Source organism: Osmia bicornis, chromosome 7, assembly GCF_907164935.1.
Source record: "Osmia bicornis bicornis chromosome 7, iOsmBic2.1, whole genome shotgun sequence".
Classification (NCBI taxonomy): Eukaryota; Metazoa; Arthropoda; class Insecta; order Hymenoptera; family Megachilidae; genus Osmia; species Osmia bicornis.
Window position 1 is genome coordinate 8,384,669 of NC_060222.1, and position 27,433 is coordinate 8,412,101.

The following is a 27,433-nucleotide window of genomic DNA, read 5'->3' on the forward strand; positions in this document are numbered from 1 at the left end:
AAATTACTTTCAATATTAATATTGCCAAAATTAAAATTTTGAGAATTCCTGCTTCTCCTATATCGCTATTTTCTTTGGGAAAGCCTGATCTGATCGCGGGTGTATCTACATAATTAGCTGTATATCTAGGTGTAACTATTTATTTAGCTTTAAAAATACACATACTACATAAATGGTTCAGACAAAATTTGTAGACCTCCGAAATCTGATTTCTATTTATTATTACCGAAAATGTTTTTTACTTTATAAAAATATTCTGCTAATTAAGTTAGTAGATACATGGAAATATTAATTTATCTATATTTATTATGAATGATGATACGTTTAAAATAGAAGATACTGGAGAAGTTATTGAACAAAGTATCTTTATGAATTTTACTGATAACGAATGTATCTTGTGGTACATAATGAAATTGATATAATAAAAATACTACATGTATCTCCGTTTAAAAAAATGAAATAGATTTTGAAATATGTAAGTTAGATTTTTGTGAAAAATTAACATGTTTAAACCACTTTAAAAGCAGAACAAATAATTCTATTATTACGTATAACGAATGCATTATTAGTTTCTCATGGAATTAAATGAGAAATGTCCAAAAAATATTAAGTTGCCATCATTATATAGTATAAAGAGTAAACGATACTTATCGTTAGTGAAAAGGATGAAATATTCAAACTCATAATTACTGAAAAATAATGAACATTATGTTTAATTTCACTAAGATATGTCACAATGATTACGCATATAAAGTACTTGACTTCTTTAAATATAAAAATCAGAGTCTTCTGCAAGTAATGCTATAAAAATGTTTGTACGTGAGTTTTCAGTGAAATTCTGTATCGGAACAAACAGGGAAAGTTTGGTAACTTTCTTTTTCACATATTTAATGATACAAGTCTCGTAAGATGCGAGATACGTGCCTTAAATACTAATCGCTTTGTCATGTATTTGTGTACATAAATAAGGCAGGAAGTTGTAAAGCATACAAACAAGGTACTTTTAATTTTGATAGATTGGTTACAAATTTAAATACAATAAATAGATAAACACATAACAAAATGTCATTAAATTGAATACGAATTTTTTGTGTCATACTTACATGTAAATCTATGAAAATTCTGTATTCGTAGAAAAAATTCAGCTCTGTTAGAAATTAACATTTAAAATTTAGAAGATGTATTTCTTCAGTGATCAATTTATAAATGGTAACGATATATAGTATATATGTACAGTATCGAGCACGATAGGTTCAGGAAAATTGATTTCACTATTAATATTTCTTAATTATACATTAATAATTGAAAGTTATATCAATATTTTTTTAAATAATTTTAATATTAATATCTTCAAAATTAGAATTTTGAGAATCATCGTTCTTCTTCTTATTATTATTCTATTTATTTATTCAAGCACTTATTCAAGTCATTGGATACTCAGATATTCATTAGCGTAACTTCGTCCTTTTTCTAGAGCGGGCCAACTCCATTAGAAATTCTTAAATTTCACGGTTTTGGAATTTTGGAATTTAGAAAGTCTGAGGTTTCAGGATATTGTAATTTTGAAATTCTGGAATTCTGATATTTTGAAATTTTAGAATTTTAGTCTTAGATTTGTAATTTTCAAGTTCTGCAATTTTTTAATTTTGGAATCTTAAAACGTTAGTATGTTAAAAGTCCACATTTTTAGAAAGCAACCAGTCCAGACTTTTAAAGGCCCAGATCCACCCTAGCCTCTACGCAAATGGAGATATTTATTCATAATTCGTGGTAATTTTTTATTATTGTACTGATGTCCACGGGCGCACTGGATCTTTACCACTCTGTGTCGTTTCTCCGCAAATAGTTGGTAATAGACAAAGTATGGCATAGTCTATCTTCGTCTGTCACAGTCTATTTCAGGGGAAAATGTATAAGAGCTTCCTTGGACATCTCTGTATTAAATGATGGGACTGAAACTATCTTTAGAGATTACAGAGCGACAAAGGTCGACATCATTGAAAACATTTAATTAGAAACAGATATTTCCAAAAGTTATTCTTAATAATAAAACTATAATATAAGACACGCATTTTATATTTGTCATTTATTATAAAATTTGATGATAAATTTAGTATAGAGTGAACTGGTTTTTAAACATGAAAATTCTTAGCTAACAAATAAACTATTACCGTATAATTATAGAAATTCTGTCATTTACAAAATCCCTATGTTTCAAAAAACTGTATGTTCATAGCATTTCGCATTTCAATTGTAAATAAAAATTCGAGTTCTGATACTTCATTCTATCAAGTTTTGCTAAATGTGAAGTATTTAAGCGCAAGGCCTCGGACAAGTGTTTTATTTACCTCCATATCGTCATTTTTCTTATAAAAGCCTACCGTGCTCGGTACTGTACAAAATACGACTTGGTCATCGAGTATTTTAATCTTCTAAAATGATTTGTCATTTTCATTTAAATCTAATTAACAATAACACGCGTCCTCAGTGTTCTGTTCTATCCACGTGATGTAACGATTTACTCTGCTGTAAACACCAGGGTAGCCGGGTTTCGCGCATCCCTCGCCCCACGATACAACTCCTATGGATTAATTGATTGTTATTATATGTATCAGTAAAGTATTGTTTATAATCAGGTAATACAATATAAATCTTACCAACTATGCTATGTGTGTTGTTGATGACAACATGTAGAGGGCCGCCACTGTCTCCCTACGTAGATACACATTTGAATAATACTTCGCTTTACATTCCAAAATAAGAATTTATATAAAACAATGTACGTGAGTGTATGTGGTAAAAGAAGAAAACATTATTGTTACAATATTATAATAAATCCAATAAATGTTAAATAAAGAAAAATGTGTTAATAATGATAAGTGCAATGAAAATGATGTGTATTTAATTACCTGACACGAATCTTTTTGTCCTTCTTTATAACCAGCACAAAGCATATTATCTGTTATTCTTCGTGATGGGTATTTGGTTGCACGACACTCAGCGTTTGTGAGAATTGGAACTACGACTTCTTGTAAAGTTTGCGATATAGGACCAGATTCCTCAATTGCACCCCATCCTGTTACTATACCATCCGTACCAGCGAAGGTTTTCGCTGTAAAATAAATTTTTAAGTATTTATTGCAACGAAATGTAATAAAATAACTTGTTTCTTTTAAGTCGGCGGACCATGAAGAGAGCTCCAATTTTAATGTAATTTTGTATTTCATATTATTTTCATTCTCTAAATTTTACACTATTCCTTTAAAAATTATTATTTCAATATTGTATAACTCTGTCATTTAAAAATAATACATTCAATTTTAAGTTAATATAATATATATATATATATATATATATTTGTACGTTTGGGTCACGATTAAATCAGGCTCCGCTGTTCAAAGATTATAAGAAATATGTTCTTAAAACTATAAATTTTACCTCGTTCTGGAAGACAAACAGGCCTCATTTTTCCTTCAAATCGAATAACACCTTTCAATTTGACCAATGCGATATCATTGTTATAGTTAAATGTTGAGTAGCCAATGTGCTTGATCACTTTATCAACTTTAAATACTTGCGTTTCAGACTCCGTTGTAGAATTACGATCATGTTCCAATATTTGAATGGTCATGAGATTTGGATCAAATCTGTTTCAATTATTTATAGAAAGTTATAATATACCATAATTTGGGTAATACGTCGAAATCAGTTAATGTAAGTGTGGGCTACAAACGATCAAGCGTGACGATGAAATTTGCAACATATACATATATAACTTACTTAAATGTACAAAAGAATTTCTTAAAATTTTCACTACAGGCTCAGACAAAAAAAAATTGCAACGGTGAATCCAGGAGCCTTTCTGCGAGAAGGACGGGCATGTGAAAAAATACGTGAGTACATCTTTTTTACAACCCTTAAAATTTATTTGTAATTTACAGTGCCGGATTAAGGAGAGGTTTAAGGGGGGCTACAGTCTCTGGCCCTCTTTACAACGAGCCCCGTTATAAGTCTTCTGTTTAATATGTCAAAAAGTTTTAAGCGACAGTTTTTTAGTGTTGTCCGTTTCCTTTACGATTAAATGCTATTTAATTTTATTTCAAATAAACTTAAACTTTTGAACCAAGTTTATTTACCTAGGAGGCCCTCGAACGCTATGATAATTTATATCTAATATCTAAAAATTTTTCCAGAATGTAGCATAATATTTATGTATATTTTATTACTTTTGAAGGCGAGGGCGGAGTGGAAGGAGGGATGGGGGCCTTTACGCTCCTCTTTGGATCCGCAACTGAAATGCAATAGAAAGTGCCTTTCGCTATTTCTTTTCGAGATTTCGACAAAAAGTATGTTATCTAGTAATCTAATCCTTTTAACTTTTCAAAAAGCTCAAATCATTCGGTCGATTTAAAAAGAAATTATTTTGTTTTAAAGTATGGATGACCAATTTTGTGAGCCACTGTATGTTAGTACGCTATCACTTTGTGTACAGAACACACTTGTCTTTGAAAAATAATGTCACATAAAATAATACAAGAAATACTACATTAATATATCCTTACAATGTTACGTATACAAGATTAAATTTACCTGTCAACACAATGAGCTGCAGTTAATACATAGCGAGAACTTATAACTGATGCACCACAATAGAATCGTCCTCTAAACGTCATCAATGCCATCCAAGGATATTGATTAACCTGGGTTTCAACACCGCCTACTATTCGTCTCTGCGTGTTCGCTAATCCACATTCTATAAAAATGAGATAACAATTTATTTTGCAAAGATCAGCGTAACTAAGTGGGCCTATCGCCTCTAAAAATTTGGACTGGTCCGTACCCAAAACTATGGACCTTCATCAATTCATAAAATATCAAGATTTAAAAATTTCAAAATTCTAAAATTCTATAGTTCCAAAATTCCACATTCAAAAATTTATACCTTTTCTGGCATAGAACTATCAGTTACGGGACAACTTGTATGTATTTCGTCTATCATTGACTCTATTCTAGGTGACATGCATATCTCATCTTTTATATGTATAGTTCATCCTCTCTTGTCACAACATATTTACCATTTTACCTTTCGATATTCTGTCAGACTTGTGATGCTACCTACACCCTTTAATGTGGCTTTCAATATGGCTTAATTTTAAGTTTAATTATATTTATAATTTACAAGTCAAGAATCGTTAAATGCGAAGTATGCCTACTATTTCAATTTATTTTATTTACAATGAATAGTTGCTCTGATTGACACAACTGCTGAATTAAATCATAGAGTAAAGGATTAAATGAAAGAAATAGGTAACAGAGTAAATGTGGGACTCTATTGGTTTTGAGTAATACGAAGTATTCTTTGATATTCTTCTGATTGCAATTTGACAAGCTGAATATCACGGTGGACACCGATGACCAGTGCCTTATATTTTATGTAATTGAATTATTAGGAATAGAGAAGAAAAACAAACCCTGAATATCAGATATCAATCGATTGCGTACTTAATTATTATTAGTGTTTCAAAATGTCTGAGTTCGCATGTGCATTTCTTCTAAGGCAGTCAATATGTTAATCTTACAATCAGCTGCCAAACACGTTCGCTGCCGGCATACGAACAGACGACGAATTCAGAACATTTCTGATCGACACCGTCGGAGCCGGTATGTATCAGCAAATGTGTTAAGCTGCGCACACATTTGTTACCGTTATCTATTACCAAGCCAACAAGTCATGGTAACAAATGTAAACCGTGTTCTGTTACTGCATATTGTTACTTGTTACAGAGCGCATTAGAGCGCGCTCTGATTGGCCAGTGATTTTCGTTAATAACTCGAAAACGAAGCCTTAACCAATATTTTGGCAAAAGAAAAAGTTGTTTAGAATCATTTCTTCACGGGATTTCCTCTAATTTTGGGACACCCTGTATAGGTGCTCAAAAGGATCTATCCGTCAGGTGTTCGCAGTTTATCCCCACCACGGTGGGGGGATTCCTCCTCGGAGTAAGCATGGAAGCAATATAACACAGCGCAGCTTTCCTTTGAAGATCTATATCGCATTCATCTGGTGAGACAACACTAATGCAGCGATGAAACTTTTTTATTGAAGTGAAAACTTCTTTAGGCGCGTTGAGCGATTTTCGGTAGGGGAAAATCTTATGGGTTCGCATCACCGACATGCTCGAAATGACGATCTACATACTGCTCTGGTACCAGACTGGCGCACACGCTATAAGGGTAACGTGTTGTGCAACATTAGTGCTGTGTATATCTATACAAGTGAAGTTAAATTGACTACGTGGAAAGTATCAATATTTGTGTTTAAAAATTTAATATTATTTATTTTTTAGTTTTTTAATATTAAACCGGTAATTATTTAGATTACGGACAATAACTCCGATTTCGATGATTTTTAAAAATGTTGTAGAAATCAACATTTTGAACAACTTTTTCCTATACATATAACCGCCGCTCGGCCTTAGTTTTCGAGATATTTTCGAAAAACTGTCGAAACTAATACATTGAATTTTGCCTGTTCGTGTGCGTCCGCGTACTTCTTACGCGTCAGTGTGCGATCGCCGCTTTTCTATTGTTTCTGCAGGCAATAGCATGACGACTGATGATCAACATATACCTTGTGTACTTCTGCACTTCAACGTATCATAGCTAGATAATACAAAATGTAAGATATAACACGGACGCACACGAACAGGCAGAATTCAATGCATTAGGTTCGACAGTTTTTCGAAAATATCTCAAAAACTAAGGTCGAGCGGCGGTTATATGTATAGGAAAAAGTTGTTCAAAATGTTGATTTCTGCAACATATTTAAAAATCATCGAAATCGGAGTTACCGTGCGTAATCTAAATAGTTTTCACTTCTGTCGACAGTCCCCATGACTGTTTTCCATTTTCTTCATTTTTGTTTTTATTAAGGTATTCGAAGTGCCCGCGTAGAGTGTTTGAATATGCCTTGTGTTTTTGTAACCGACTGCGTTGCCAGGCCTGTTATTCTGTCGTTCTGTTCTGTTTGGCAAGCGTCTCTTTTTGCGCGTGAACCGGCACGTTCATTTTTCTTCCAATATTATAATAAATCTTATTTAATGTAGTGCTGTGCTTATTACACCTCGCCACCGAGGGTAATGTCCCAACAGTTTTAAATAGCAATTTCATTAATATACTGATAAGATTCTCCTGATTAAAATAAGACCAAACACGATATTGTTATAATAAGTTTAATTAACCTGAATAATCTTAAAATAATTTACTTTCTGTGAATGCTCGCTTCACATGTTAAATTAAAGCCGAATGAACAATTAACGCTATATGTTACATATTCAATACAAAGGACGGCTAGCAACAATCATTAATTCATTTCTATAACAAAAGAACTTAACAATTTTTTGTTCCACGATTAATTACATGTGATTTCTAATTTTCTTATTAGAATACTCTTTTAGAGTATGTATAATTTTGTAATTATTTGTAATTTTTGTAAGAATGAATAATTTTAATCAAAAAAATTTCATGTATTAATAACATTTTTATTTAAAAAACATAATGTATAAATATATTGTAGTAAGTGAATATTTCAACAGGGATAATACCCGTGGCGCCCCTCTATTACTCCGACGCACTGATATGTATACTATGGATTGGAGATGCTTGAAGCGATTTGAAGTTGGTTTTGGTGTGATGCGCCACCATCGTTCGACCGGTGTACTTTACTTCCCCTCACCTCGCGACCACCCGCGGTACCCGCGTCGAGAGACTGTCTCGTCTTTCGACAGTTTCTCGTTACCTCGTTGAGCACTCCCGGCGGTACTCAAAATCTTACTGCTGATTGGCTATTTCCTTTAATACATCGGTCGAACGGTGGCGGCTTTGGCGAGTAAAGTCTCCTTCAATTCGCTTCAACCGCTGTACAGCTGGCTTATGGGAATCTCGTATCCATAGTATACATATCAGTGGTCCGACGCGTGGTACGACGTCCTCAGAAAACAAAAGCGAGAGACACGCGGTCTCGTAGCAAGATGCGCAGTATTCGGTACAGTCGTCATGTTACGTTGTGCAGGTATAGAGGAGAGATATAGAATACAAAAAGTAAAGTATAAATATAGTTTAATACATAATATAAATAAATAGCATTACTATAAAACATACAAAATAAAGTTTACAATTTAATTGTTGATGTTGAGTGTAATACCTTTGTCTATATATATAGTATATGTTTATTGTAAGACAAGTGCGAATCTGGTTTCCTTCTGTTACGCGCACAACGCAGATTTTGGAAGCCATGCGTGATGAGAACAAGGAGGTATTGCGTATATTAAAGTTTCGTTATAACTACCGTGTTACAATTAATAAATAATCATTTTAAGCACACATGCTGAGTAAGTTGCATTGCCTAACAACCTAAAATAACAGTTGCCTAAGCCGTTAACACGAACAAAATATAAATTCCTATTCCAACAAAATAAAACATTGTCTTTGTTGGATTAGTGTTGTTTCACCGATATGAGGGTATTTAATTATTTTACGACCACCTCGACTTTTTCAGTCCCTCTTTCTTCTTCATTAAACTGTCTCTTTCTACGTTCGTCGACGTCAGCAAAATATAAAGATTGCAGAATTGAATTTTTTGTCCGCTAAATGTTGTTTGCCGGTCCCAAATTCTGAAATCTTATCGAGTCTTTACTCTATTGCGAGAAGATCTTCAAATATTGGTAGAGGTTGAAAGGGAAAGTGTCCTAAACGAAGGGGGAATTGTGAATGAAGAGTAACAGGAAGAAGGTGTGAAGAACAAAGAAATTGTCTTTGGAATCGATACAGAAAAAGTCAGCCAGATTTAGGTCAGCCCTGAGAAAATGAATTGCCATGTCTACGAAACGTCGGCAAGATATAAAAATATATCCAACATGATGGAAATCCGAAAAGTCAGAAGGACTCAATGGACAGTTCAAATAAGTAAAATTCGTACATTAATCATATCGACATGTGTGTGCGTTACGGAGAAAAAGCAGCTCTCACTTATTTTACAAAGAAGAATATATCTGTTTCAATACTATTCCAAATATTATGTTTCGTTTCTTTCCTCGAAGAAAAGTACTGTTGATTTATTAACAAAAATTAACATTGAAATATTCTTGTATATATTTTACTTTCAAGTTTCGAGTCGAGTGGATGCAGCTGTGTTCTTTATACTCAATTACTGTTTAGGCTAAAGGTTGGTTCAGACACGGCTAGTAATTTAGTCGAGTGGCGAGTAGTTTAGCGTATGGACACTACAGTTTAGTCAAGTAGTTTAGTAAAACGATTTAGTCGAGTGGATTCGTTTCATTGAATTTTTCTGGTCGAGTAGGCTTCCCCCACCACTAACTAGGCTTCCGAACAGACCTGTCCGGACGCATTTCTTTAGTCAAGCGATATATCTTGTACTCTCGATTTCCAAAGTTCAACTGTACTAGTCCGGACACTTTTCAATGCGCTAAACGGTTTAGTAGCAAGTGGCTACTCCCCACTCGACTAAATTACTAGCCGTGTCTGAATCAGCCTTTAGTGAGGTAGGATCAAAAAGGTCTACGAATGCATGACGAATTTTCGTTCTTGGTATTCATTCTTATAGTTCTCTCCGTTGAATAAAGACGTGCCTTTTTATGTGACTTAAATAAATTCAAAATTTATTTTATTTCGCCACCTATTTCCAATAAGTACATTTGTACGGTTTTCAACGGAAAAAAGTATGTTATTACCTTTTGCGATGAAAAATAACACATTTCAAAACTTCACACGAATTTCAAAACCAATTTCACAAAATCGTGTTTCTTAAACCAAATTTAGGAATCTCCTAAATATCTCCTAAAATAAATTTATTAGTGTAATATGTATGGCATAAACGCTGCAGATAAGTAGCTACCACAAGCTTTTTATTTAAATGAACTGAAACATATCATGTTTCCATTTAGCAATATACAGGGGCAATATAAACAGACTCTAAACTGCTTTGTTAAAAAATTATAACAACTATTCGAAATAACGACGTATTGGTACAGTTGACCTGTTTACACAAGTTATGTTTTTTTGTTTGAGGTCGTTCTAGAGAGATAATATGATTCGTGTTATCATCAATAGTGGTTAGTACATCATATTTGTTACGAGCCGGAGGGGGCGGCTGCGTAGCCGGGACTTAATTTCGGTTATGGTAATTGTTAATAGCTTGACCAGTGTTGTTATTAACACTGGGAGCCTAAGGAAGTAGACGTGGAGACGAATCTACGTATGGCTAACGTAAGGAACTCCAGGAGGTTGGCTATGGTGGACGAACCTACGTATGGCTAACGTAGGGAGCCACAGGAAAGGTGAAGACGTGAGGACGAACCTACGTATGGCTAACGTAGGGAGCCTCAGGAGTGTGATATGCGGACGAGCCTACGTATGGCTAACGTAGGGAGCCGCAGGAAATGTTAGTATTAGGTCTCGTAACTTGATTGATGTACCTCGAGCGGTAAAGGTACACCTTAGTGGGTTTCTGGACTAGTCAATATAATTGGACAATATTAGATAAGTTAAAATAATACGAGTTTATTCTCTATTCCGGGACCTTACAATTGTTATGTGTAATTGTCGCGGTGTTCAATGAATTAAACTCTAAGTTGCAAGTTTAAATGAATTAAATAAATAAAGTTTAGTTTCGATTCCGCGAAGCAAGAATCTAATCCTTCTCGGTTTTCACGAACGCGAGCAAACGGGGGCGGACTACAACGATTAGAATAATGCTTAACAGCAGACAACGTACTGTATAATTACTGAGTGCTTGAAAGGGACTTGAATACCCGATCTTGCAGAGTTTCCTCGTTGCAGAGATTATCCGTAAAAGAACGTACTGACGTGTATCGAACTGATTCTAGACTTCAACTAGACCCGAGGTGCCCTTGTCATCACCCTTTTTATACTCAAAAATCAGAGTAAAAAGAGTGGTGGGGACTGACTATACGTGACCCGTAGGACCGCGCCCTTGCTTTGCGTTGGTCTCGAATTTTCTAGAAGGCGGTTGGTGTCGGATGCACACATCCGATTCCATATAAGGAAATTTCTTGAGAAGGGTTTGTAACACCATATAAGGAAATTTCCGAGACGGATACATAACATATCATTTCGTGTTAACACGCTAAGAATTTACTTCAGTCGAGAACATGCTAACATGCATTTTATTGTATTTACGACTACAGAAACAGAAATGCTGCAGCTGTTGTAACAGAATATCGATGGAAATTCCACAACAGAAGGGTTCACTGTGTTTATAACAATGGACGACAATTTAAAATGGAACAAACGTATGTTGGAAAAATTCGAAAGCCAACTGACCATCGACCCCATGCGGAACACACGTGGCTGCAAGATAGTCAGGACACTCGGGTGACGGGGCCCGACACTACGGCGACAGGGCATCATAAACCCATCAAGAGTCCTCGAGTTTTCCGCGGAGGGAAAAGGACTCTCCAGGCCCGAAATGGGTATTCTTCACGGAACTTTCGTCAGAACAACACGCTCGTTGCTCTCGTGCAAAATAAATCGAATTGTCCAATCGTTTACTCGAACTCGTTTATTTCAATCCTTCTTTATTCTAACACGTAATTTCGAGTTTTTGCTATAATTTTTTAATAAAGCATTTTTAATTCTATATTTATATGAACAATAACAATTTTATATGATAAGGTGTTGTTCAGTCTAATATCTGCAACAACTCATACTATTCTGCGATTAATATCTACAACTGGCAAACTTTTATCTCCCCTGTTTATGATATTAGAAGAAATAGGTGACAATTTTAAATCAACAAATCAACAACCTTACAGTAAAATTTCCAAGTTTTCAAAGGAGGTTGTTAAAATGTGGCCAAATTTTGGTAGTTCGGACACATAAAATATTGATAAAGTGTTATCTCATAATCCCCAAAAAAGTGTAAAACCACCATTATTTATTTGCAAAACGATGGAAAAGTTATTAAAAAAGTAGGTGATATAGAAAACGCATAGAGCGAAAAATTGAAAAATTTCAGATAATTATCGCTTCGTAACATATGCATAAAATGTAAAAATTCAAATTTTATTCTTACTCAATCATCCAAAAAATAATAGACAAAGAAAAAAGAGGCACACTAAGCCAAATGGAAGTGGAGGAGCTTCTACAAAAAGCCCCCACAAAAAGAAAACAGAACACAACACAAAAAGCAACATCAAAACTAGCCAGAAGCAACAGCATTATAATGCAAGAAACCATCAAGGAAGCCTCACCGGAAAAAAACGAGGAAACCAAAAGAAATAGAAATGAAAGACCTGCTCCAGGAGCTAAAAAGTCAAAACGAGGAACTGCGTCGCCAAAACGAAGCACAGCAAGCTCAAATAGTTGAGCTGCTAAAACGGATAAACCAAAGAGAAGAGCCCACCGCAGGTAGCAGTAAGGACAAGGAGTTGTATGACCGGGGAACCAAAGGCAGCGAGCAGCCCCCCGCCGAAGGAGACAGCTTCAAACGCCAATAAAAACACCACCAACCTGACGAAGATGCACGCAATCACGCAGCCAGCACCCGACGTAAATCGGCATGAAACCAAACAGATCAGAAATAACCTCCCCCCCCCCAATAATTGTATATAACCAAAGCGCACAGGCAACTATTAATTTAATTTTAACCAGCAGCGCGAAAATAACTGGCAATTTTAGAACCAAAAAAACAACAGGAAACTCCCACAACCTATATATAGATACATCGGAAGATTTTAACACAATTATAACGATATTTAAAAATAGAAACATAAACTATTACACCTGCACACCAAAATACGACAAGCCACAACTCATCCTACTAAAAGACCCGGAAGGGAACTACGACAATGAGACAATTCTAAACACCCTAAATAACCTCTAGATAACGAACCTGCATTTCCTAAAAGTATCCAGATTCCAAACAAAAAAATCAATCCCGCAAAACACTCAACTCCCAGCATATACAGTACACCTAACGTCCGACAGTAATCTAAATAACCCAATGCTAGAAATGCCAACGCCTTGGCCACTCCTCCTCTAATTGCAACCTATCTTTTAGATGTGTAAAATGCGCAGACACACACGAGCCGGGAAAATGTAAAATTACTACCACACTGGAAAACACAATCACACTTATCGTTAAATGCGCTCTCTGCGGCCAAAACAGCCACCCAGCCTCATACAGGGGCTACTCGTACACGAAACAACACAAACAAAACATAGCGGATAAGCACCAAAAACAATTAGAAATAAGGAACATTAAAATAGCTCAGATACAAAAATTAGTAAACCCCTCAATCTCATATAGCCAGGTAGCCACTAGTACGCAGCCACTCCCTACTTCAAACATCCAACTCCCCCCCACTCAAAAATCCTCCCTACACAAACTGGCACCCCCCTCTCAAGCGTCAACGCGCCTCACCGCCCAAACCAGCACCTCAACCATTCCACCAAGACCCGACTTCACACATTTCGAACCATACCAAACCACATCACCAACAGGAATTACGAACATCCTCATGGAAATAAAAAACCAATTGCAAGCACTGCACCAAGCAGTACAGCTCAACACAAACAACATTCAATTACTATTCCAAAAGCACACAGTAATACCCAACCACGCATTCGATGGATAACACACCCGCACCAAACAAAAGCACACCCTCACCAATCTCAAACAGACAAATCAAAATAATAGCGCTAAACATAAACTCATTAGTATCCAACCAAAACAGAGCCAACCTCCTGCATCTAACACAAAAACACGACCCGGACATCATCCTCCTAGGAGAAACCAAACTCACGAACAAACACAAAATCTCATACACACAGTACACAACACACAGAACAGACAGAATAAACGCCATACAAGGAGGAGGTACCGCCATTCTAATTAAAAACTCAATACTCCACAAAAAAATCCAGCTACCCTCAAGCGAGAGCAACATAATAGAAGCAACCGCAATAAAAATAGATCTCCCAAATCAAGAAAAATTAATAATAATATCCGTCTATGCGCCGGGTAACAACAAAATGGAATTCATCCCGGAACTTGAGATACTATTCACAGACCTTAAACTAAACCGATCTAACACATACTATACAAGGTGAGTCGCCTAACGTTTGCACCTCAAATATCTTTGCTGTTTTTAAAGATACGTCAAGTATGTTAAGGATAAAGTTGAATGGTTCAATGGGGCTCACTTCAATGGGACTTGCTTAGGCAAAGATAGAGTACAAGAGTAAAACAATCCTTATTTTCCACTGACGAGGTACGAGATTCTTCAAATCTGTGGACACTCTACTCATGGTACGCAACGTGTTAACCATATGTTAGTATTGAGTTCATACTCAAGTGTAAAGAGCTAGCGAGGAGCGGAGCTCCTTGAAACGGCCTATACTAACATAGCTCTGGCTAGTCCAGAAACCGATTGCGACCTGTAGGCAAGAGTCTGCTCGTGTCTGAGGATACTGTACAAGTCACTGACATTGATAGTTTCCAATACTTATTGTTAGTGTGGTTGGTCATTATCCAGAGTGTTGGCTGTATCTATAGACTAAGCCGCGTACATACTAATACATATATATATTTTCTACTATATTTTTCATTTAGAGCGTACTTATTGTAATTTCTCATTGTATTTCTTATCTAGCTCGAACACATTGTAACTTTGACATTATTATTTTCTTTTATATCTTGAGGAAGCATATTTAGTTATCAGTTTCTACTTACTTGAATAAACTAGTAGTTTAGTACATTAATGTCTGGATTTTACTCCTTAACCGCTTACCACGCGAACCTATAATCCCTATTACTACATACGAGTCGCCTTCTGAGGGAACCGCTCTCCCTATACGTCGGTGCAGTGACGTACCTATTCTGGGACGTTACACCTGATACTAATTTACGCCAATAATTTGTTTCTTTTTTCAATCTTTATGAGGTAAAAGTATTTCATATTGAAAACAAGTAAACATGTTAGTGTCTTACTGAAACCATTATCCCCGTATGAATGACAGTTTAATGCGAATGATATTGTTATTCTTCTTCATAATTGTAAACATTGCTTCAGCATAGCGACATTTCCTTGCTGAAATATTATGGGCTCTAATATTAGACATATGTCTTACATTCCGTATCCTTACTCTACGTGTTGTACACTATGTTCTAATTTGAAAGTATTCATAAAATTGAATTACACAGTCCAACAAATTTGAACTTTTACTGTGATCTGCAATATCCATTATGTGATTCTTACAGGCTTTTGTTCACTGATTACGAATCTGCAACCCGTTTTGCTCCTATACGTATAGTTTTTGAGAAACAGGCATTTTTGTAAAAATGTATGGTTGTGGGAAAAAATGAAGTATTACATGAAAACTAAAAATGCGAGGAAGTTCAGGTTTATGTCAAAAGATAGAGGAGGATTTCCTCTATACGTCAGTATGAACAATTATATTTGTTGATGATTTTTAATATTTGTAAGTGCTTGTCAAAGTTTGAAAAAAAGGTGCTGTAGGTAGTTTGTACGCGCTATTTTTGTATTTTTTTGAAAAATCTTTCATCTAGCAGGTATTTACTATACAGGATCGCATGCTATAAACATTTCTGATGAAGATACCATTCACAGAAAGCATCGATATGGTTTGGTGTTGGAACAAATAAAGAAAATATCCATCGACAACGTGACTACGACGCGTTGCCGCCAGGCGGCCATTGTATGCCTACCTCGCCGCGCCAGTGCCGTAACTACGCGTAATCCGTATATCCACGGTATCCTTTAATAACTATTTGCTCTTTAATAGTAAAATTTGATCTAATTGTGATCTAAAATGACATGAATGCTATAACATTGAAATTTATAATTTCCATAAATTATTATAATCAAAGGGTATAGCCGGATAAGATGGTCAAAAGTGCCCCCAAACCAAATTCGACTTGCTATGAACAATTCCATAGGTGATAAAAAAAAAACAGACTGTGCCAAGTTTCAACCCTGTATCTCATCTGGGAGGGTAGTTACGGGTAAAAATGTAATCGCGAAGTTTTTGGCCAATTTCTCCTATTCAATGACATTCGAAAATTCTGAAAAAAATCAGACATTTTTATTTGTGAGGCACATATTACAGAATTTTTTCAGATTTTTAGATTGAAAACTGAAGCCGTGAAAAATCAAAAACATCAAAAAATGCTGAAAAATGGCAATTTTGTATTGAAAGAGATGAGGTCCTACGATCATGTTTTTTTTATAAGTGTATATTATTGATACTATCATCCTCAATTTTTTTCAGATTTTTTGGTAAGGTGCGCCATAGTTAAAAAAATAAAAAACTGATTTTTTCGCTGTTTTTTGTGTGTTAGAGTTACTTATTCGGCGAATTTTCATCTGTTATTTATCAAATACATGGTATATACACTGTTCAATGTTTTTCAATGTGGAATAGAATAGGAATTAAACTAAATAAACCTAATTGATAAAAGTACGTTACGTCCGTTATATTTCAAAAGATTAAAGGTATTTTCAACGGTGTCGGTGGTCCAGCGGTAAAGCGTCGTCCACTCGTCCGTCGACCTTCGTAGGGGTCGGACGTACCTCAGTGAGCTTAAGAAAGTACCTAAACCTTCAAGTGTGCGTAAAGAAGTTACATGGAGCCAGTGGCAGAAGCCAGTGCCAGTGCACGGTGATTAATATTCCGACCCATACGTCATAGTGAAGTGCATATAGAAAACAAAAACAATAATATCTGTTAACATTTTTTTTTTCTTTCTTTAAATAATAGCCAACCTAAGTGATAAGTTACTAGTGTACAATATAGCGGGTACTACCAACCCGTCGCAGGGAACATCCTCGTCAATCGGGGATGTCCCAGAAACCCAGCATAACTCAGCAGCTCAATTAACACAACCAAATGCCGAATTCTGGAAACAACAAATGGACCCAGGGAAGGCGAGTACCGAACAGCTGAAAATTGATGTGAATGATGTAAAACTTTCACAGTTTCTTAAACTAATTACGAACGTGAAGAAGCAACCAAAGAGATTAAACCCTGCACCGATATTATGTAACAAAAAAAGGAAAAGTAAAAATCATACGAACAAAATAACTTCATCTGAAACAATGTCAACGAACCCAGCAGACACAGGTTCCCAAAATGGTGACCAAAATAAATTAGACCCAAAGCTATCCTACGATGAGCTTGTATTGCAAAACAGCAAACTAAGTCAGCTTGTCGAAAAATTATTAAAGCAAATTGAAGACGGAAAACAAACGATGCAGAATATGAACCCTCCGCATGCCTCATCTACAAATTGGCGACACGGCCACATGGGGCCAAAGGAACCGATGGACACTTCTAACGACGACCTCACAAACAATGGAGACGAAAAAAAGGGGTGGACGCAGGTCAGCTCTCCGAAAAAGAGAAAGCGAAATGCCTCGGTTATAACCCCAACCAACGGTAAACGAAGACCTGGCTCAAGCAACACGTCGCAACTAGCACCACGAACCCTGCAGCAGTCAGCGCAACAACCTCGCACCTCAGCTAGCCACAATAAAGGTAGTATAACCGCGGAAGTCTCCGGAAATTCAAACAGAAACGAGCCCAAACCTCCACCAATAATTTTACATGAAAATGCGGTAAAACAAACAATCACCTTATTATCAACAAAAATTAAGGACTTTTACATAAAACGAATAAATGCTAACAAACAAATTTTACAAACAAACACATTACCTAACCACAAAATTGTATGCGAAACACTTAAACTCAACAACATACATTTCTTCACATACACGCCAAAAACTGAAAAAAAGATAACGGTTCTATTAAAAGACTTGGAAGGTAATTTCGAAACGGAAACAATTTTAGAGGAATTAAATAACAAAAAAATAGACAACCTAAACTTGCTATCAGTAAAAAAATTCGAGACCAAACGCTCGATTAACGAATGCAGGAACCTTCCAATTTTTATCGTCCAACTATCAGCAGATAGTAATCTAAACAAGTTAAAACAAATTAAAACATTATTACACACCTGTATAAAATGGGAAAAGGTTATAACAAAAGATCGCATCCAATGTAAACGATGCCAAAGAATCGGGCATGTAGCCAGCAACTATAAATTGGAATATCGTTGTGTAAAGTGCGACACCCCACACAGCCCAGGTCACTGTCCGCGGTCAGGTATAGAAGAGAAAGACGGACCAGGCCCTTTCTGCGTAAACTGCAAAAACTTCGGTCGCCCAGCCTCATATAGGGGGTGTCCAAAGTTGAAAGAGTGGAAGCAAAAAATCGAAGAAAAGAAACTATCACTTATACTAGAAAAAGAAAAAAAGCATACGGTAATGAATAAATTCATAAAAAAAGACATTTCATTCAGCTTAATTGTATCAGGGAGTAACATAAGTAAACCAAACAACACAGCCACAAACATAACACCCACTACGGATAACCACACTCAAAACACACTAATTAACCAAATAAAACAGATAATCGAATCCTCAGTAAGCGCGCAAATATCTCGTTTAATCGAAAGGGTAGAAGCAAAAACTAACATGATCAACCTGATCTCAGAAGCTCTAGACATAGAAATTTAAATGGCTCCTCCGGACATTAGTAATCAACATCAGGGTCCCGACGTGAATAAAATAGCCTTTAATAAATTAAAAATATTGGAAATAAATGTAAACTCACTGATCGCAAATGAAAGAAGAGCCTCGCTAGTAGAATTCCTTGCTAAACACGAGCCGGACGTAGTCCTCCTCTGCGAGACCAAATTAAACGTAAGACACCGCGTTAGTTTTAAGAATTACAAGTTTGTAAGAAACGACAGACCGAATGCTGAACAAGCCGGGGGAACTGGCATTCTAATAAAAAACAACATCAAATTCAAGTCCGTCCAGCCAGGCTACATTAAGTCATCTGCCTTAGAAACTAGCATTGTACACATAAAAATGCAAGACAATAATAACCTATTTTTAATCTCAGCCTATGCAATTAGTAGTTGCAAAGAAGTATTTATACCAGAACTGAACCTAATCTTTGAGAAATTATGACATAAAAACAATAATTACTTCTTACTTGCAGGCGATTTAAATGCCAAACATAGTTCTTGGGATAACCCAACAGACAATAAAAGAGGTTCCGCTCTAAACAACTGGCTTCACCAAAATCAAATCCAATACAGACTCTCCTTACTCCATACTATAACCCCATCATATCCGAGAAGCAACGCTTTCCTAGACATTTGTATAGCAGACAGCAGGCTACATTTTCATGATCTCCCTGCACCAGACCGACTCGACTCCCTTGAATACGACAGCGATCACAGAGCCGTCGTTATGCATATCTCACTACAAAATCATACCCACATATTAATAGACGAAACTAATCCTAACATCAAATATAACTTCAACAAAGCCAACTGGGCCAAATTTAAAAAGTATCTATCTGACAACGCCTATGTTGATATCCCTAATACTAGGAACCTCTCGACAAACGAAATCGACTACTACATAGAGCTACTTAATTCTAATATAACCAACGCAATAGAACATGCAGTCCCATGCGTGAATAGTGACTTTAACTCAACTGATAGATACATCACCCCACAAATAATAAAACTAAGGAAACAGAAGAGTCAATTAATAACCCAGTTAAATAGACTATCTAACATTACTAACTATACTCCTGCCAACGAGACTAGAATTAAGACCCTCAAAAGCACTCTAAAAGAAATTAGATGCAATATCAAAACAGCTTTCCAGAATTCAGTAAGCGATTACTGGAGAAATAGGATCTCAAACATCTCCATACATAAGCCGAAAGAACTATTCCTATCAATTAGAAGCATTTTCCGCACTAACGAACAAAGCAGTATAGATACTTTAAAAATCCCCAAAACAGTCAACAACACGGACATTATTACAAAAGCAGACATAAATCCTAGTAATATACAGACCGACAAAGACAACAACCTAATTATATCGGACGAAAGAGATAAATTAAACATGCTGGGAGCCCATTTCGAGTCAGTCCATAATCAAAACAACCACATGGGTAAACCTCAACTATCCAACCTCATCAAACAAACAGCTGAAAGAATACAAAACGAATTAGACGAAGACAGACTGAACAATAGAACAGTGTGTAGATTCGACAGTACAAACAGAGCAGACAATCCATCACAATGGCATCACCCCCGAAAACTTCTTCACCTCCTTCGATAAACTAAAAGTTACCTTCAAAAAGCTAAACAACAAAAAAATCAGCTAGTTTCGACAATATCCCCAATATAGTATTAAAAAACTTACCCCACTCGTATATTTTTAACTACTCAATCTTATTTAATAACTGCCTAAATACAGCATACTTCCTAACGATTTGGAAAACGGCTAAATTAATTGCAATTAAAAAAAAAGGAAAACCCAGCAGTGATCCGACCAGTTACCGTCCAATCAGTCTCCTACCTAACATCAGCAAAATATTCGAAACCACAATAAATGATTCCATCAATTCATTCCTTAAATGCAACAACCCACTTCCAGAAACTCAATTTGGATTCAGATTTAAGCACTCAACCATTCATGCAAATACGAAACTAACCTCTGACATATGCTGGGCAAGAAATGACGGCGACTGTGTCGGTGCTGTGCTCATCGACTTAGAAAAAGCATTTGATACGGTTTGGCTAGACGGACTATTTTTCAAATTATATAAAAAGAAATTCCCAAACCACTTAATAAAAATACTTTGGGACATGCTACATAATAAGCAGTTTTTCGTGAACATGGGTCAACTCTCGTCTTCAAAGGCCTTCAAAATATCAAACGGCCTGCAACAAGGCACTGTTAATTCCCCCATCTTGTTCAGCATTTATATGAGTGACCTACTCCAGATGTACGACCTAAATAGCGGCAATAAAAAATGGGCGATTGCATTCACGGATGATCTCATAATTTATCTAGCAAACAAAAAAGTATCAGAAATCAATAGACAACTTCAGCTAACTTTCGGCAAAACACAAGATTACTTTCATACCTGGAAACTAAAATTAAACCTCAACAAGTGCGAAACAATACTGTTTAGACCAAGCATCTCCAAAAACTCAGGTGCGAATAACAATGTACGCGTTAACGCCAAAAAATTCCGCCTCCATGATGCAAGCAACAATAACTCCACGATCCCCCATAAAAAAGTTGTCCGCTATCTGGGTGTACATTTGGATTTTAGATTATACCATAACCAACACATAGACATACAGTTAGATAAAGCTCGAAAAGCATTCTTCCCCAACAAACGAATCTTTTACTCCAAAGACCTAAACAAAGAAGTAAAAATGTTATGCTACAAGCAGCTAATTCGACCTATACTAACATATGGCTGCCCAATTTGGTACAACATAAGTGCAAGCACTATGGAAAAAATTAGACTGTTCGAGCGTAAATGTCTCCGCGCCTGTCTAAACAGATACAGGACCCCCGAATCAAATTACACCAAAATGGTTAGCTACATAAAGTTATACGAAGAAGCGAGTATCATTAGAATAGATCTATTTATATTAAAATTAATAAGGAACCATTGGGCAAACATTCCAAAAATACGATCTAATAGCTTAATTTATAGCTCAATCTACCCCAATACTCAATACTTCGATAAAACTAGACTAACAGGACACACTCCACCCAAATCATTCATATTTCTTGACAGCGAAGGTTACATACTGAATAACAAAAACCAACCAATTATTTACCATTATAATAGGAAGAGCTACGATAAAACAATCCAATACAGTAAAAACATACAGTTTTCCGACCCGGAAATACGTTTTAAATATAAGTTATCTAGTCACGACGAGAAAGACAAATTCATGAAAAATACTATGCGGTACTGGTGGCTATAGGAAATAAACAGCTAGAAGTTTAATAGCACATATTATCTCTTGTACTACCCCTGTGGTTATAAATGTGAATAACTTAGAAGCAAGCATCACTTACCACATACTTCTCTTTCCCTTCTTTTTCTTTTTTCTCTTTAAGTTTAAGCTTAAGTTTAAGAAAGAAAGAAAAAAAAAGATATAGTTAAATATACCAAATATCTTCATCTTTTAGCTAGTATAACCTTATCTACGTATATAAATAGTGTCTATCATAGTCCAAAGTTTTTATATATACTTTTATATATCCTTGTTATTTTCTTTCTTTTTTCCTTCTTCTCCTCTGCCTACCTTCCCTTCTCTAAGCGCAAACCGATTTACAGTACTTGTGCCCATGCTGCAACACATAATCATCATCACTAGTACATAAGCAAAACAGGGCTTAGTCAAAGTTATATATCGTAGCATTAAGTGCAATAAGATGTAACAATTATGAGACTGTGCGAGCTCCATGCTGGAGCCTTTTGTCTAGTTTTTTAAGTTTATTATTAGTTATCATTTTGTGCGTTATGTTTATTGTATTACTTGTAAATACTGCTATCTCTGGCACAATAAACGTTCTTTAAGAAAAAAAAAAGCGGTAAAGTGTCTGACTGCTAAGTGGCTGGAAGCTTATTTTCGTAGGTTCGAGTCCGCTCAGACTCAATCTTTTTTTTTTGGAAATACATTTTTTTAATTTTCTACCTACACGACAATCGTTAATATACTTGTTTACAAATGTTTCAATAATATTTTTTTAATATTTTAATCTGTAATATACGTAAATACCATTTTGAAGTACTTTCTATTCTACCGTTTCTCTTGTCGTGTATTTTGTCAGTTACAGTATTGTTTAATATTTTTCATTATCTTTAACAATTCTGGATAAGTAGTCGCAGTGAAGATAGCCCGTCATGTCCTATTGATAATAATATAATATTGATAATCACTTCCTTTCCTTTAGATATTAGAGAAAAAAGAACAGAGATGAAAAAAAGAGAGGTAGAGATCAATGTGTATCGAAGAATAAACATAGATAGACTAAACAGTTCCCACGCGTCGTCGTGCCCGAGTCTCGCTCGGGATTAACCAGTCGGCACTTGACGTTCTGCCCGAGTCTCGCTCGGGATAAACTGTTAAGGGGTTAATACGATTAACTTTTGTCATTAAATGTTTCGTTCTATTTCTTGCGGTTGCCAAGATATGTCAAGAAAACGACAAATTCTCAAAACCATGAGACATAACTTCACCCTTTAAAGTCTTAGGGTGAATGTTAACCAAAAATGTCATTCCTTACACACTAACTCGATGTCCTCGACAACTTCAATAAGTTTTATTAAAATCAAAATATCCAAGTTGGAAATTTTTCCTCATAGGCCGATGTGATAGCATCTTTTAGTACAATACAAGAGTAACACAATTACCCAACGTGACACTAAAATAATGAAATATGTACTAAAAAACAGTAACTCACTGCAGGGTAAACATGAGTGTGGTTTCACTGTTGTTGGAGGTTCAGTAGTGGTTACAGGATTCCCAGCAGATATAAAACCAGTCAGCCATTCCCAAAAATTTTTATCGTCTGCGATTGCCGTACTATTTGTTCCATTTTGTGTACTATTTGGTACATCATTTTTGGTACTATTTAAGTTTACTACGTCAACGCCTGATATCAACTGTAAGTATTTATTTACTTTTAAAGGTTGTTAACATTACGTATTTCAGTGAATTTTTACAAAAAGGAGGATATTTAGTTAACCCTTGAATAGCGAAGCCTAGGTCAATCGTAATCCAAATTTACAGAACGTATACAAGGATATTAACCTAAAGTTAAATATATAATTTTTTAATGAAAGGCTTTCCTATATTGGAAGAATAATTTTTAAGTGGACAGTGTAAAATTTAGAAAATGATAATAATATGAAATAGCAAATTGAATTTAAACTGTGATTCTCTGCATGGTCCACTGTCCGAAGGTTAAAATACGTTTCTAATATTATATGTATAGGTATGTAAAACTACATATAATGTATCGTATCTTATATTAATGTAAGTAATAATACTAGATCGAATATAAAAAGTATAAAAAAGAATACGTATGTAATAATTTATATTTATAAATAATTTACGTCATATTCTTTAAAATACGCTAAAAATATCATTGATTCCGCTTCTTTAGAACAATACAGTCTGCATGAAACAATAATCTGCCTGTATGAAAGAAACACCAAATAGTGCTATTTGTCAATCTGGAACATGTTCTATAATTATTTATTTGTAAGGAAAATTATATAATGTATATAAATACATTATAAAAGATTTGAAAAATCACAGTTTCAACAATTATTTCAAAATAAAATCGTACAAGTTTTGAAACATCTGTGTAAACGATCTCAAAAACGTACAACTTTCGAAAGCCTTTTTATCACCGTTATTTGTCCTCAATCCAAAATACGAAAGACTTGTTCTTAGCGATTAATATCTGCCTAAAAGTAGAGTTTATTTAACTTTTGATAAATTTGTATATTATTCTATTAAATCCTATAAGCATTAATCCCATTTTCAATAGAACATTTAATAATATTATCTTGATTCTTTTAAATGCACAATATATAATAAAAAAGTATATTATTAATTGCAATAGATATAATAACTTTAAAGTAAAATTAGTAAGTATTTCTTTAAACAATTACATAGTTTAATGCATCAATAATTATCTTACACTTGTTATTATTGATACATTTGACAAAGTGTTGATGATCGCGTTACCTGAACGAATAACTATTCTGAAACAGTTACTTACTTTTCCACAATTAACAAAACATGTTGTCGTGATCACTATAACCACGCAAAGTACTGAACGAATGCACATTATTGCTGAATACTTTTTTTGTTGCACGCTAAAGAAATACTGTTAATTCCCCCGCATTCGGTCACTGAATACGGGAACAGAGAATTCAGTTAGACCCAATACACTTCTTACCAAGACAGCATACACTTTCACACAAGATTTCGATTCAACGTCACACCTCTATGAATACGGAATGGTGGACAGGAGAGTGGTCAAAGTGAAAATTTAGGCTGATCGCATGTAAATCTAGCACGCACAAATTTGTATAATTATCATAACGGTCCGCTAATGGTACATCATCTTATTTGTTCCGAATGAAAGTATTCCATATGTTCTGATGGAAGAAAGCAGTAATGTATTTGTTATTTCATAATTCAACGATGAAGTCTAGTATCATGCAAAATAAATAATACAAATTAGAATTACTTTCTACCATAATTGTTTAATTAAAGTTTCATTTTTGAATTTCAATGAAAATAAAAATTAAATCAGTACCTGTTGTTTCCATTTATTCCTACAAGGCACATAGAAAAGAAATTCAAGGTGAGTTTAATGTCTGTTTCTATTCATTTAATTGCAAATTGTAATTTGAAACACCTCAGTTTCCTTAAAAAAAAAGGATAAACTTTAGTCACAGAAAAGAAGCATGGCATTAAAATATAAAATAATTTTTAACAAAAAATACAACCAACTTCAAAATGCGCTAAAAAGTATGAAATAATTTCTATTTCCTTTATATCAATATTCCACAGCATTTAATAAATGTAATAAATTTAATAAAATCTATTTAATCGTTAAATAGTATACTAAATATATTTCAACCTTTTCGGAGGTGGCGCAAAATTACAAATATCCGAATATACGATGCTGCCAATAACGATTTGATTGAGGTATGGCAAACTTGGTAATTAATAAGTCGTAAGAAAAAATGCGGAACGTTATAGGTACGGCTGAAAACATTTGTAATTGTAACGATTGTATTAGAAGTTGGCAGCACTTTTGATGTATTGTACACAGGGCCGGCGTGACCTTTTGCGGGGCCCGGTTCCAAAATTTTGCGGGGCCAGAATACACATTCAAATCCTATACTTAAACTTCACAATAAGTAATTATTTATTATAACTGCAAAGGATGTTACAAAGAATATTACATAATTTTCCTCGCTTTTTTCGCCGCAAAATCTTTTATTACGTCATCAAAATTGATTGAATTAGTTACTTCGCTTTCTATTGAAAGAATAGCCAGAGAGGTAAATCGCTCTTGGCTTATCGATAATCGAAGATAATTCTTAATTAGCTTTAACCGCGAGAAAGTACGTTCAGCTGAAGCCACGGTTACTGGCGTAGTTACCATTATTTGTAACACAATTAATAAATTTGGGGATGCTTCCGAAAGATTGTTTTTTATAATGTATTTCATCACATCTAGAGCCGAATAATTGGCTTGCGTTATTGATCGAAACATCTTAATCTCTTCAAACATTTCAATTCCATCGAAATCTCCTTCCAAATGTAAGTGAAGATCTTGACAACATTTTAATAAATATTTGTCATCTAAATTCGCAATCTCATTCATATATTGAAAACCAAAAATATTCTGGTGATTTGCATATAATTCAAATCTACTTTTAAATGATACTAACGCAGTATCTATTATTTTTTAAAAGTAATGTATACGGAAGTATTCTTCGTCGCTGATCGTCGATGATTCATCCTGTCCTTCGTAATCAAATAATTTCCGTTTTTGCCCCTGTATGATGACTTGAAATCTGATGCTATGTCTAATTCCTTTGCAACTTTATTTGCTGTGATCATGACTTTGTTGAATCCTGCATTTCTGTATTCCGCAAGGAATACGTTCAGACCTTTTAGATACTTCGTGGTCAAATCTATTTGCATCTTTTGATTTTGCAATACTTTGCTGACGATATTAATTTTTGATAATATTTCGTACCAAATGATGAGACTGGCAATAAATTCAAATTCATTTATTTTTCGCAAAATCTCAATTTTTAATTTATTGTCAGATGCGTTGTTAGCAATTTCGTTCAAGGCATTTCGAAATTGGCGAACTTGAAAGCGAACAGCCCTTACACTATCAAAACGGCATTCCCACCTAGTTTCTGATAATGGTTTAGGTGTAACTTTTTCAACATGTTTTTTTAACACATCCCAACGCGATGTTGATGCTGCAAATATCATATAAATCTTATGAAAAACACCAAAAAAATTTAGTGTTTGGGTTGATGATTTTGTTATATCTCCCAGTAACAAAGTCAAGTTGTGACTACCGCATGGTACATAAAACGCTTTATGATTTTCACGTAATATATTTGCTTGTACTCCCTGATATATTCCCCTCATATTGGCACCGTTATCATATCCTTGTCCGCGACAGTCAGATATTTTTATTCCCAACTGATCCAGAATAAGTATGATTGTTTCGGATAGTCCTTTTCCTGTTGTGTCGTGAACTATTTCAAAGGGTATAGCAGGATAAGATGGTCAAAAGTGCCCTTGAGCCGAATTTGCTTCGCAATGAACTATTCGATAGCACATCCCAAAAAACCACGGTACACCAAGTTTCAACCCTGTACTTCAACCGGGAGGGTAGTTACAGGGTAAGAA

At 35.0% G+C, this 27,433-nt stretch overlaps 1 protein-coding gene across 1 annotated transcript; it reads right to left on the reverse strand.

Annotated features, from left to right (window-relative positions):
• Positions 1 to 1,385: 1,385 nt before the first annotated feature.
• LOC114879649 (venom serine protease Bi-VSP-like) lies at positions 1,386 to 27,169 on the reverse strand. Its single transcript, XM_046286548.1, has 9 exons — positions 27,097 to 27,169; positions 26,922 to 26,994; positions 26,483 to 26,771; positions 23,430 to 23,631; positions 4,591 to 4,753; positions 3,439 to 3,647; positions 2,910 to 3,112; positions 2,658 to 2,712; positions 1,386 to 2,581 (listed from the first exon to the last, which is right to left on the reverse strand). The coding sequence occupies exons 1-9, from the start codon at positions 27,167 to 27,169 to the stop codon at positions 2,466 to 2,468; spliced, it is 1,383 nt and encodes a 460-aa protein (XP_046142504.1). The 3' UTR covers positions 1,386 to 2,465.
• Positions 27,170 to 27,433: the final 264 nt, after the last annotated feature.

Excerpts from the sequence above, each read along its gene's own strand:
- LOC114879649 (XM_046286548.1), bottom strand. The coding sequence starts at position 27,169 with ATGAGGGGAATATATCAGGGAGTACAAGCAAATATATTACGTGAAAAT. Across the intron at positions 26,995-27,096 it reads AGCGTTTTATGTACCATGCG|CATCAACATCGCGTTGGGAT; the intron begins GTAGTCACAACT and ends TGATATTTGCAG. Across the intron at positions 2,713-2,909 it reads GACAAAAAGATTCGTGTCAG|GGAGACAGTGGCGGCCCTCT; the intron begins GTAATTAAATAC and ends GTATCTACGTAG.